The sequence below is a fragment of the Cricetulus griseus genome, chromosome 2 (assembly GCF_003668045.3).
Source record: "Cricetulus griseus strain 17A/GY chromosome 2, alternate assembly CriGri-PICRH-1.0, whole genome shotgun sequence".
In the NCBI taxonomy this organism is placed as follows: domain Eukaryota; kingdom Metazoa; phylum Chordata; class Mammalia; order Rodentia; family Cricetidae; genus Cricetulus; species Cricetulus griseus.
This window is the reverse complement of record NC_048595.1, coordinates 237,227,841-237,241,721: the sequence shown is the minus strand read 5'-3', so window position 1 is coordinate 237,241,721 and position 13,881 is coordinate 237,227,841. Positions and strand designations below refer to the sequence as shown.

Here is a 13,881-nt window from a genome sequence, read left to right as displayed (position 1 = left end):
GAAATGTGGGTTTTTCCTGTGTGTAATTACAGCTTCTAAATGCCAGTTATGCAACTATTTCATTCTTGGTCTCTGTGCAAATACTTATTAAATATATACTGTTCTTTTGAGCACATCACATACTTCTTGTACATTTAAAATTGTCATTCTGTTTTCCACATGCTAAAAGCGGTGTCTGAAATAAAGGAGTTTGTTTTTTATACTGCAGTATGAAATGTATTGTCTATGTTCCCTCAGCTTACACATTGCATGCTTTTAGCAGTTGTCAATTTTAATGCTCATACAGCTAGCTACAACTCATTTTTATTTTCTCTATTTCTCATTAGATTTTAATCTTTTTTATGTAAATATATTTTTGAGTCTCATGTATTACCAAATGGAGTGCTCCTTGCTATTTGTATTAAAAAGCACATTCCTGTTTGTTCCTTGCGATTACCAAATGTTTCCAGTAGATGGTAGTGTTTCATATCATATATAACCATGACTGCTGGTAATATGAATGATGCAGGAAGCCATGCCAGCGCAGTGTAGCTTCTGTTCATGTTTAGAAATTACATGGTAGATTAGAGACTGTGTTCACAGCACACTTGGCATCATGGAGAGATAAGATATAAACATAAGAAAGTATAAATTGTTGTACTTAACAACATTAATATTGTTTCTTTACTGTTTTCCATGAGAAGACAGTCTGTCGAACTTAAACTTTATGAGTTAGTAATCATAACAGTTTGTCGTGGAAAGCCTTGGGTTCTACTATCAGCACTTCAGCCCCTCTCTCCCCTCCAAAAAAGTTAACTCCCTAGTTTCTGGGCTAAAGATGAAGAATTTGAAAGATAGGCTTTTGTAGAATTCAGCAATACATATTTTGTCACTCTTTTGTGATTGTTTCCTATTGTTTTGAATTCTTTAATTTGGGTCAAATTTCATTTGGGTTTTTGCTGCTTTATATAAGATTCCTTTAGTGAAACCCAATTCATATATATTTCTTTCTCTGTATATGTGTGCAATAATCTCTACCCAACTCCATCTGGTTTTGATTCTCAGTAGCCTGTACCATACTGCATCAGCTAATTACCATGGATTAGATTGCACAATCGCCCAGTGTGGGTGGCTGGATGGTTCTGGAACCATGGACTTATCCACTATGGCATGCTTTGCTTATTTCATTGAATCTCCAAGACTGAGCAAACTTACCAACTTTACTTTGATAACGACATCATAACCATATTGTGATGTATCTTAAGTTTTTTTTTAATCATGTTTATGGTCATTTTGACCATCCTTTGGTTTTATTGTTTTATACATACTACAATATTATAATACAATCAGAGTTTGGCCTTTTTTAAAATTTTGGGTTTGGGCAATTTTATTCATTTGTTTTGTCAATACCAACAATGAAACCTGAGTCCTGGTACATACCAGGTCAGCCCTTTGCCAGGGAACTAAGTTTCTAGCCCCAGTATTTGAAATTTATTGTATTTTCTCATTGTTACAAAGCTTTTGCAGCTATTTAATATCATTTCTGTGAGTTTTAATGATGGGAGATAAACAATATGATGTATGTATGTGTGTGTGTATATATACATATATATTAGGGGGTTAAACATGTGCTCTTATACATGCTAAGCAAGTGTTATATCACCGAGTCACATATGCATCGCCTACCAACTCTGTTATATTTATAGTTTTAGATGAAAACACCCTCTGTTTGAATTCTGACATCACATCAATTTGCTGCACTATAGTATTTAACCACTTATATGCACAGGGTACATGATAGTTCTTTTGGTTAATTTATATAAATTATAATTGATTAGTTAATTAACTTTCAATTGAAATTACCCATACAGGTTGAATCCACACAGAGTATGATAAGAATTCTTGGACTGTCTGCAACCTTACCCAACTACCTTGATGTTGCTACATTTTTGCATGTTAACCCCTACATTGGACTTTTTTACTTTGATGGCCGTTTTCGACCTGTACCTCTTGGACAGACATTTTTAGGTATTAAAAGTGCAAATAAGGTAAGATCTTGTTTTGATAGTTATACTTTGAAAAGAATTTTTGGTTTTTTTTATTTTTTATTTAAATTAGAAACAAGATTGTTTTACATGTCAATACCTGTTCCCTCTCCCTCCTCTCCTGCCCTGCACTAACACCTTCCCTATCCAATACCATTTCTGCTCCTCAGGGAGAGTGAGGCCTTCCATGGGGACGGTCTTCAGAGTCTGTCATATCCTTTGGGATAGGGCCTAGGCCCTCCCCCGTATGTCTAGGCTGAGAGAGCATCCCTCTATGTGAAATGGGATCCCAAAGTCCATTCCTATGCTAGGCATAAGTACTGATCTACTACAAGAGGCCCCATATATTTCCGAGGCCTCCTCACTGACACCCACATTTATGGGGCTTGAGTACTTAACTGGGATTAAATACTACCAAGCTCGACTTCCATAACATACATGTATTACTTCAAACAAAATCAGACACACTTCTCAGTGTTGGTAGTAGAAATCTTCCTACAAAAAGGATCTTATGGGAGTTTACAGTATTTTTACCATGTGTTTTGTATTGTCACCTGTTAAAAATTTCACCAAGTTATTTTTATTTAATTTAAGGGCATTGTAATATAATAAAAACTAATTGAATCAGTAACATATTTTGATATGTTCATTTACAATAAGGAATAAGGCTTTCAGATGTAACTGAAAGTAATTTCATGGTAGCAACCAATGAGGGAGAGTTGTGCTTAAGAAAATGCATTTTAATTATCATATTAACTGTGTATATAAAGAATATTTCTGTACAGTGATTTAAAAAACAGTCATTCCTTAAATAGTACCACCATATGCTATTTGTACTGTTAGTGTACTTATTACAACTTTTATAACAATGTAAGTAAAAGTTATTCTATTCAACTCATTCTGGTGTTACAGGATTTCCTGCTAGTTCCACAGCCTCCATGCCCGAAATGAACACACAGATTCTATAGTAGTTATAATACTGTTGGTCAGTAGCTTGGGTTTCTTTTTAGCTAGCTCTGTCTTAGTTATTAATCCATTTCTATTAATCTAAGTATTTCCACATGGTCTTATCTTACCAGAGAACACCCCGGGCTCTACATGACCACCCTTTCTGCCTACACTTCCCAAATTCTCCTCCTTTGGTAGCCCCACCTATTCTTCCTGCCTGGCCATTAGTCACACAGTGTTTTATTCATCAACCAATAAGAGAAACATATACACAGAAGGACAACCCCATCATTTCTTCTTAGAAGAAATTGTTTTAGGATAATATTCACTGTCCTTTTAACCTGTTTTCTAAAAGAGAACAGATTGCAATAGTATAATATTATGCCAAACTTGGCCTTTCATTAATTACATTTGGCTTTCTAAAATCAAGTCTATTCTTAAAACAGCCTTTTTTTGCCTCATATTGTTGGAATGTTATTATAACAGTAAACGTTTTTTATAATATTTAATTATGTGCATGTGTGTGCCCATGCCTGAGGATGCCAGAGTTGTTATATCACCCAGGAGCTGGAGTCACAGCATTGCTGAAATTGGTGCTGACCTAAACCATGACCTTAACCACAGAGCAATCTCTCTGGCTCCAATACTCAGTTATTGTTATTGCAACAAATAATGTGCAGCAGCTCCATGGTGTAAAGGTGAATTGTTGGGGCTGGACACATGGTTCAGTGGGTGAAGGTCTTTCTGTAAGATAGTGTCTAACACCCACATAAATGCCAGGTAAGCCTGGTCTTTTGCCTGTAATTCAGTCACATGGGAGGCAAAGACTGGTGATAGCACAAACTAACTGGCTAGCTAGACTAGCCACATGTATGAGCCCTGTTTTCAAGTGGGAAACTCTGCCTCATTGTATGCAGGGGAGAGTAATCTAGGAAGATACTTAGTATCAACCTCATATTTCTACATGAGCATATAAACAAATGAACACGCTAGCCTGCCAAAAAAATCTCAGTGAAGTGAGCTATCTTTCTAATTGGAGGGATCCTTTCTAGATTAATAGAAAAGAAAAAAGAATAGTTTATGTTATGACAATAACAGTGACATGTATATTTAGCTTTCATCAATTATTTCAAGTGATTTGGGGTATTATAAATACCATTTGTTTTCCATTATTTCTTAAATATATTGTTTATTACTTAGTTCATTTCAAAGTATTCAGATGAATGGAGACATGTTTCCTAGTTTTTGGGTTTTTTTCTAGACTTGCAGCTTAAATTACAGCAAATTATAGTCACAGAGATGTTGTTTAAGTATTTCAAATGCATGAAAGCCATCTTTTTTTCTTTCAGTTACATCATTCAGATTGGTAAAGTGCTTAAAGTTAATTAAATTCAAAGTGTGTTTCATAGCATTATGCCAGCAGTATAATCACAGAACAAATGTTGGATGAAGAACTGATAAGAGTATTTTAAAGGTTTAGAAATTTGAGAATTAAAGGAATTTACATATCATAATGTGAATAGTAAATTGTCTTTGTTACAGTTACAGATTTTTATATTACTAGAACCTACTAGTTTTATAGCAATTTAAAATACACAGTTGGTTAATGTGAATATTTTACCAGGATGTTGTTAGATTGTTTTAAAACGAACTACTGGGAATTCCATTCAGAAACTTAAGGTATGACACAGTTGTTATTAAGATAGTATTTCTAATTTGAAATGAACCCAATCCAAAGTACCTGAAAATATTAGGATTTAGCTTGGGGATAGAAGAAGTTTCCAAGTCACTGGTGAGACTCTTTACCCTCTGATCTAGTCCTACTTAGCCAAAGAGTGTCAGTCATAAGTTTTCCAAGTTTTAAAGTTTGACACCATTGAAGTAGTGAATTAATTTCTTCCCTTAGGCTAGTCTTTGTCATACAACCTGTTTTCTTTCAATTTCAGACATACATGAAAGCTTTGTGGTTCATGGAATGAGATAGAAAAAAAAGAAAAAAATAGCCTGAAGAGTGAGGTTCTTCAGGGAAAGCAGTGAAGTTAAAAGTGTATTTTACCATATCTATAGTTAGCTGGCCCATCACCCCCAAAGACACTCACTTTTCCAACTTCAGCATTCTTTGTACTCTGAAACTATGGTTAAGGTACTTTATTTGTATTTTTATTTTATTTGGTTTGTTCTATGTCTCATTTGTTGCTTCTGTGTTCTAATTAGCCTGAAAGGTTTTTGTAATGTAATTGACACAATTTCATTTGCAGTTTTAAAGTGTTTCATTGTCTCATTTCATAAGTTTTCTGTTTTAAAATCTTTAAGATGCAACAGTTGAATAACATGGATGAAGTATGCTATGAAAGTGTTTGGAAACAAGTAAAGGCTGGACACCAGGTATACTAATTTTACATTTTTTTTCTAGAAAAAGCATTTTGACTGGTTGTAGTTTTCTCCAGTAGTCTTGGTCTGTTGCCAAAAGAAAATATACTTTTGAATACAAAACAATCCTTTTATCCCAAAGCTGAATAGTATTGCTGTTGTTGTATATGAGAAAAGTCAAAGTAACCTGGACTTGAAAGCAGGGATAGATGCCACCCAATGAACAACCTTGAAAAATGTTACCTTTTTAAAAGAAAGGCTTTCAAAATTTGTTTTTCTGCTAATCTTAATAGATGTTGTTGGTCTTAAGAATGCTTGCTTAATTGTTTAATCTTAGTCTGTTTTGGGTTTCTCATTCCTTACTTATTGGCCTATTTTGCTTAACACTGTTTTGAGACAAGGTCTCATGTAGCCAAGGATAGTCTTTCATTGCTGATCTCCTTGCCTGTGTCTTACAAATGCTGAGTCACAAGCATGGTGTCACATTCCTGGGGATCTAACCCATGGTCAAATGAGGGTCAGACAAATCACTCTACTAACTGAACTATAGCCTCAGCTTTCTATTTTTAACTATTAAATTTTAATTATCAGTACTACTTTTAATCGGAAAACCAAGAGTCCCTAATTATTTTAAATTAACACTTTTTATAGCTCTTAATTAATACCTGAAAATGATAACATTGTTTTACATTTATTAAATTCTCCAGCATCTTATAAGGTACGTACTATTTATTATGCATAGTTGATAGAGGAAAATGAGGTCCTGTTCAAAAAATAACATATTGATTGTGCTCTTGTCATTTGATGTATTGGCTCTTCTGGGTCTGCATCTATTTAGAGCTATACATTAGTTAAGTTTTATATGCAGGCTTTTACTTGGGTTTGTCTGTTTTTCCAACACAAAAGAACTTTCCTCAATAGATGGTATATTCTATTTTAAATAAAAAGGCTTAAAGATTTTTTAAGTAATAGAAGTAAAAATGTAAATAAGTTACTGTGAAATATACAATATATTTGAGCTAATGAACAAGCCGAAGAATGAGCATTCTTCCACCATGGTTTCTGCCTTGCTTCCTGCTCTGACTTTCCTCAGTGACGGACTGTCACCTAGAAGCCTGAGCCTTCCAGATATACCCTTCCTTCCCCAATCTGCTTTTATTTAGTCTTTTATCAGATCAACAGAAATAAAACTAGAACCTTCTGTTACCCTAGAATTAATGAAATCAAGGTGATGTTTCCCTTTCTACCATAGGTAGCACTTGCTGGCCAGATAATTGATACAGCTTCTCCTTGATATCCTGGAAGGCCTGTTTCAAGACACCCATCACAAAAAATACCAGAATCAACAGGGTTTCTAGACTTTCACATAAAATAGCATGGCTATTTGCATATAATTTTCAGATATCTTTCCACACCCTCTAAATTTTATCTAGATTTCTTACAATATCTGTTGCATGAAATAATTAATTGTTCTACTATATTGTTTTAAAGAGTAAGGCTGGGGCAGAAAGGCTTTATGTATTCACTGCAAATGGAAGTTTTTTTTGTGGGATGGCGGGAGGTTGCAATTGTTAAAAATATCTCTTATAAGCAGTTTGTTTATCTGACACAGAATCCTTAGATAAGGAATTCACAGGTTGTAACTGGAGTTTCTTTCCAGCCTGGTCCCACAGCTGATTAGCCCCAAATAAACACACAAAAACTTATATTAATTTATAAACTGTTGGCTGATGGATAGGGCTTCTTCCTAGCTAGCTCTCTCTTGATTATTATCCCATAACTACTAATGTATGTATTTCTACATGGCTTTATCTTACCAGAGAATGCCTGATACATCCTATTTTCCTGGTCTCTACATGGTATCCCTTCCTGGCGGTCTCTCTCCCTGTCTTCTTTCCCCACAATTCTCCTTGTCTCATAGCCTCGCCTATACGTACTGTCTGGCTATTGGGCAATCAGTGTTTTATTTATCAACCAATAAGAGAAATATATATATATATATATATATATTGGAAACATCTACTTAGGGGCTGGCTACATATATAGAGAGAGACACCCCCATCAACAAGTCATTATGCAATGAGGCTGATTGCACTTCCTACGTTATTATGGAAAGCTGGGGTAGGTTCTTATGGGGTTCAAAGGGTACCATGTTTGCATATTCTTTTTTAGTGAGATGGATAAATACAGATTCCCCTATACAAATATGCACATAAAACATGCAGTTGTAAGTTCTAAGTAATCTTAAGTAATGCTTTTAATATCAGTATTATAGCCATTTTAAAGCCATTGGCTATAAGCCATTCATTTTTCCAAGATTATGACTATTACCATGATATTTATGGTTCTTCACATATTAAGGCTAATTTACAATATGATAATATTCAGTATTCAAAACATTTCTTTGAAAATTAAAATTTAGTCTTATGTTAGGAAAAGCAATCTTTTGTTTCTTCTGTTGTTGGATAAAATTTCAAATAAAAGGTCGGGCGTTAGTGGTGCATGCCTTTAATCCCCGCACTCGGGGAGGCAGAGGCAGGCAGATCTCTGTGAGTTTGAGGCCATCCTGGTCTCCAGAGCAAGTGCCAGGATAGGCTCCAAAGCTAAACAGAGAAACCCTGTCTCTAAAAACTAAAGAAAAAGAAAAAGAAAAAGAAAAAGAAAAAAATTCAAATACATGTAGGAGGATTCTAGGAATTTATTTTTCTTTGGGCATAATTTTCACAAATTATTAGGGGCCAATGTGTCTCCTTAGAAATCAGGATTACCTATCCATCTTTGGTATTCATTCTATGACAACCATTCCTGCTAGTTCTTCATGAATGTGTGAAATCGAAGTTGACTTTCTGAACGTGGGTGTAGCTGAAAATGTATTATGTAAGTATAGTTGCTATTCAAGAGCCAACAGAGAAACTGTCATATCTGACATTGTAATCAGATCTGTGCTGTTCCAAAAAAAAGAATTAGAGTGGGATAGTTATTACCCTGTAAGCTCAAAATTCCTGTATTTGCTTAATAACACTTTTATTATGAGTTCCTTTTTTATTTCACTTTTAAATGTACATATTTTGTGTATTTCTTAATTATAAAAATGAAGTGATACTGATTTCATAGTTTCCTTTCATAATTTTTACAGTTTATTACTATTTTACCATCTTAGTACAGTGATAACATATATTTCCAACAGTAATTTTCTTTTCATTTGTGTGAGAGTATGTATACTTGTGTGTTTGTGTGTTCACCTGTGTATATATTTCACAGTAGTGTTTTTTTTCTTTTCATATGCATGTGTGAGAGAGTATGTGTATACATGTGTGTATGGGCATGTGTGTATTCAAGAGTGTGCACATATGTGAGGAGTTCCAAAGTTGATGTTAAAAATTTTCCTCTATCTTCTCTACCTCACTCTTTGAGGGAAGGTCTCTTAATCAACCCAAGCTCACAAATGAGGCTGTTATCACTAGCCAGTTTGATCAGTGGATCCTGTATGGTCCTCCTGAGGCTACCATACTTAACCCAGTTTTTTTTATGGGCTCTAGGGATCTGAGCTCTGAACCTCTTTCTTATCAAGCAATCACTTTAATCACCAAAACATCTCCCCTGCTTCTACTAGTCTTATATTTTTTCATACTTATAGTTTTAACTTTGAATATTAACTATAATCAATTAGTAAATTATAATTATAATGCTTGTGTTGTTTTATATTCACTCTTTTCCTTGACAAATACTAAAGATTTTAAATCTGTCTACATGTATACCTTCAATGTCTGCATGAGAGAGTGTTTCAGTTCTAATTTTCAGATGCTGAGAAACCACAGCATAGAGATCTTATAGGGCAGCATAAGGGGAGTGTCCAGGGGTACGCACAGGCTCAGGATTGGTGTGCCTCCAGGCTTGGAGGTCTTACCCTGTGTTGATTGGCCAACTGGTTGTTGTAGCCCATAGGCCCTCCCAGGGTGGTTGCTGTTATTCTTTTGTTTAAAAAGAAGAAAAGAGAAATATTGAGATGGACATAAGATTATAAGTTTATTATAAGGCCCGGTAGAATGGGGAGACTAAGAAGAGGAACAGGGTAATGGCTGACCGCCATGGCCGGTCGCCATAGAGAGACAGAGCGGGGAAACAGAGAGAGGGGACAGAGAGCAGGAACAGGGAGAGAGAGAGAGAGAGAGAGAGCAGGGGCCTATCTTTTAAAGGGATCCTCTGCACCTGCGTACAGACTTCTTTCCCATGGAACCTTGGGCTGACCAGGGTATTGCCTGAGTGGATTCCACCAGGTAACAGGGGCAGGCCAGCATAATGCCTGAACCTTTCATTCCCACCTCTACTTATTATTAAAAAAAGGTGGGTGTTTAGACATGGCAGGTTAAGGAATAAGGGCGTCGACTTCTTAAGACTGCTTCCTGCTGACATGGGGGGCGTTGACCATCTTTGGGGGACCCGAGAAGGTTGGGGTGCTGCCACGTCCTGGGGAAGCTGGTTGTTTCATTGTAGTCCAGGCTGTATGCAACTCCCTGGCGCCTCTTAGACCTGGCAAGATGCTGACAGAGCAGAAGACAAGGTTGAGATTAGAAAAAAAATTTTCTTAGGTCCTGTCACTTGAGGGGAAGATTGTAAGATGAGGGAGGGGTTCCCGAGGTGTCCCAAGATGAGTGAAGGGAATTTGGGACCAGGGAAAGATTGAATATTACCTGGAGTGAATCTGACCTGTTTGGATCTGATTCAGCTCCCTGGAACTTACAAGAATCCTTAGAGTTTGTGGAAACATAAGTATTAGACACATTAGTAGCATATTCATGTTAGAAGCAACTTGGCTAAAAGCATTACCATTTTAAAACAGACAGATTTTTTTTTGACAATGAAAAGTATCATAATCTTGACCTTGTAGTTATGATCATATAGTGATATTGGTGAACTTTATTATGAACAGTAGCATGAGAAATAGAGAAGTCAGGAACATATTTTATTCTCTTAATGTCTCGACTTATTTTATCATCACTTAAGCCTTTATATCCTTAGGCCTTTGTAACTACATTCTCAGACCTTTATACATCTTAGACTTTCCTATCTTCACATAGTTAAACCCCAAAATACCTGTTACTGGAATCTGTTTTGCTTTAAGCCGGCAAGACTATCAGTCGTCAAAAGCATCAGAGTTCTTGAGAAGGATAAGATTTTACCTGAATCAATGATTAAAGAATAACAGAGACTTGCCAGCAGGCTGCATGGACAGCCATCCCCAAGGTGCTCCATCCATAGTAGTGGGCTGCAGGACACCTGCCTTCTTGCTGATAACTTGCGACCTGTGGATTAGAGACTTTGGGAAGACTCGCCTACCGTTGGCCCAAGCAACGCCGGGAAAGTCGATTCCGTTGTCCTCTTGTCCATGGTCTGGAATACTTTGTACCAGTTGAGGTGAAGGGCAGGGTTGCTCAGTGACCAGCGTTGTCACTGAGATGAAGTTTCTTTAGTGCCCAGTCTTCTCGGAGGAAATGGGGTGGGGCCAGCAGCTGGCCTATCTCTCTGTTATAAAAAGCTTTTTAACAAAACATTTTAAATGCCATATTCTCTAGATCTCTGAGCATTTGAGGGCTGTCTGTTTAGTATCTTAGCAGTTAAGTTTGCCTTTAGTTAGAGAAAAAATACCTTTTTTGTAATAAAAGCTGTACCTTTGTAAACGGCTTACAGGATAAACTGAGTGGTATAAATATTTTGTTAATTTGAATAGACTTTAAATGTTTATCATCATTTAAAGATATATAGCAATTTAGAAATATGAGACTTAATAGTTTAATTTAAGTTGTATATAGAGCTAGATAAGTATAAAGTTAAATTACAGGTACAGAGATAAGCAGGACTGGATAACAGTAAAGGGGGAGTCAGATTGTAATCTCTGATCCGTACATTGTAGCAAACAGACAGGAGATTTAAAGAGACAGGGTAGACTTAAACAGAGGGCCCTGGAAAGGCACAGTATTTAGTAAACAAGCCATGAACAACAGAGCCAGTGAAAGAAGAAATCATAGACAAAAAATAAAATAAGAAAAAGACAAAAATAAAATAAAAAGCAAAAAGATCTGGCAGAAATCAAAAATCCTGCAGACAGGTTTGCTGGATAGGCCGCTGGAGCTGGGCGTGCCTACAGGTAGGTCACATGACCAAAATGGCGGCAACCGTAAGCCGCTGTTGTCTGTTTACCTGCTTGTTGGATGAAACCAGAAAGGTTCCTCTATGCATTTCCCATGGGTGAGGCAGGTGGAGAACCAGCAAAAAGCTCCTCTACGGATGCACGTCTGCCCGTGGGAGTTGCCAGGGGCCTGGCCCCGAAGGGGACACAGCTGTCCCGAAACTGAAAAAGGACCCAGCAGTCCGAACTGAAAAAAGCAAAAAAGCACCGCTCCTGGAGCGGGATCCCATGCCTGACCTTTAGGAAATGCACCCAACAAGTGAAAGAAATAAAAAGCAAGATGTCAGGTGGCAGTGCTTGAAGTGAGTGGGTAGGCCTAAGATAGGTCACATGGTTATGACCAAGATGGCGGCCCCCAGGGTAGCACACGTGGTTGAGGTGGCGACCCCCGTAAGCACATTTTCAATTGCCAGAAAAGTTTTAAACCTCATTCATGTGGAAAAATGAAAACCAGCAGACAAACAAAACTCTCAGAGCATCTCAAGCAGACATTGCCAACCAAGAAGAAACAGTCAGAGAAAGAACAAACAGAACAATGAGGGACATTCCCAGGTGAAAGAAAGTTCCCACTGGGAGGCAGAACTCCGCTCATTTACCTACTCGCTGCCAATAACCGAAAGATCCCGTAAAAATGTATTTCCCGTGGGCAAGGCCGAAAAATGCACAGATTGCCCTGTCTGAGAGCACCCGGCCCGAAACCGAAAAATGGACCCAGATTGAACAGCGCTGGGTCTGCCCCATAGGAACGGTTTGGGTTTCTTACCGGATTGTAGCGAATAGGCAGATCAGTGAGTTTAAGAGATCCTTAGTTGGAAAGCGGCGAGTTGAGTTCCGGCATCTCAGGCTGTTGCAGGCAGGAGGAAGTGCCAGGAAAAGTGGAGATGGAAGTGGGCTATGAGTTCAGATTTTAGGATCTCCGAGATTTCCCGTGCTCCTGGCAGGAAAAGTTACAAAGAAAGAAAAACTATCCCACCAGTTAGCTTTGGGAGAGTGTCTACAGAGAGAGCCTAAACCAAGTCGGGCGCCAAAATGTTATTCTTTTGTTTAAAAAGAAGAAAAGAGAAATATTGAGACAGACATAAGATTATAAGTTTATTATAAGGACCGGCAGAATGGGGAGACTAAGAGGAGGAACAGGGTAATGGCTGACCACCATGGCCGGTTGCCATAGAGAGACAGAGCGGGGAAACAGAGAGAGGGGACAGAGAGCAGGAACAGGGAGAGAGAGAGAGATAGCGCGAGCGTAAAGGGGCAGAGAGAGAGAGAGAAAGGTGCAGGGGCCTATCTTTTAAAGGGGTCCTCTGCACCTGTGTGCAGACTTCTTTCCCATGGAACCTTGGGCTGACCAGGGTATTGCCTGAGTGGATTCCACCAGGTAACAGGGGCAGGCCAGCATAATGCCTGAACCTTTCAGTTGCTATGCTCGGCAGTCATTGCTGTGCACTTGTCCGTAAAGCACACCAAGAGCCATAAAGCATAGCACCACCAGCTAACTTCTAATTGGTTCCTTGCCACGAGGCAGGCATCTGACCTCCTAGTGACTAAGGCAAGGTCAGGCAAGCACATGTTTGGCTGTTAAGGCTGCCGAAATGGGGAGCTGCTCCCTTCAGGTTTAAGTTAGTTTCTCTCCTGTAACCAACTGTCTTTGTATGGCGTTCCAAATGTTAATTTTAAATACATCAGTTTGTATACATCTGGCTGAGAAAAATGAAGAATGTGTAGCTCAACATTTTGTCCTTATCTAAAGAATTCTAACCAACTCTGCTGATTGTAAAGTTTTACCTATGTGATTTTTTTCTAAAAGACTTTTAACCTAAATATTTTATTATGCATATAAGCATAATAAATTATAGACTTGTGGATTTATTTATGGATCAGTGCTAGTTAACTGGATAGATAATAAGATGTGCTCCTGGAATTCTGACTTATCTAACTGAATGTTATCTTTGAACAGCCAGCTAATATATTCTATAGATATACCTTTCTTTGTTATAGTATGAAGCATCTGACTTTTAGTTCTGTTTCTTTCCCCTGAAATATAATTTATCAGCTTAGTATGTAGGAGTAATAAATATAAAAACCAGTCACCTCTAGTCCAAGATAACTAAAGTTTCCTAGGTCTATCATGCCTCCCTCCCTCATTTTCTATCTTAAAATAATAGCAACAAATAAACAGACCAAAAAAAAAAAAAAATGCTCCAGACTTTGTTTCCTTTTTTATGAGGTTGTCTGGTATTCTGAGTTTCTCCCTGGTTTAGTTTCTCCTAATACTTTGATTTTATTATTAGAACAGTTACTTTTCAGTTCAGTATTAAAAAGGTTGAAATGGAGTCAGGTTAAAAAAAATAGATT

At 37.4% G+C, this 13,881-nt stretch overlaps 1 protein-coding gene across 3 annotated transcripts in view; it reads left to right on the top strand.

Annotated features, from left to right (window-relative positions):
* The window catches only part of Ascc3 (activating signal cointegrator 1 complex subunit 3), a 321,774-nt gene that overhangs the window by 119,252 nt on the left and 188,641 nt on the right, over positions 1–13,881 (top strand). For all 3 annotated transcript variants that reach the window (XM_027402943.2, XM_027402942.2, XM_027402944.2), the window contains 2 exons: positions 1,851–2,027; positions 5,286–5,357. In XM_027402943.2, coding sequence (XP_027258744.1) covers positions 1,851–2,027; positions 5,286–5,357 — 249 coding nt within the window. The remainder of the gene's footprint in view (positions 1–1,850; positions 2,028–5,285; positions 5,358–13,881) is intronic.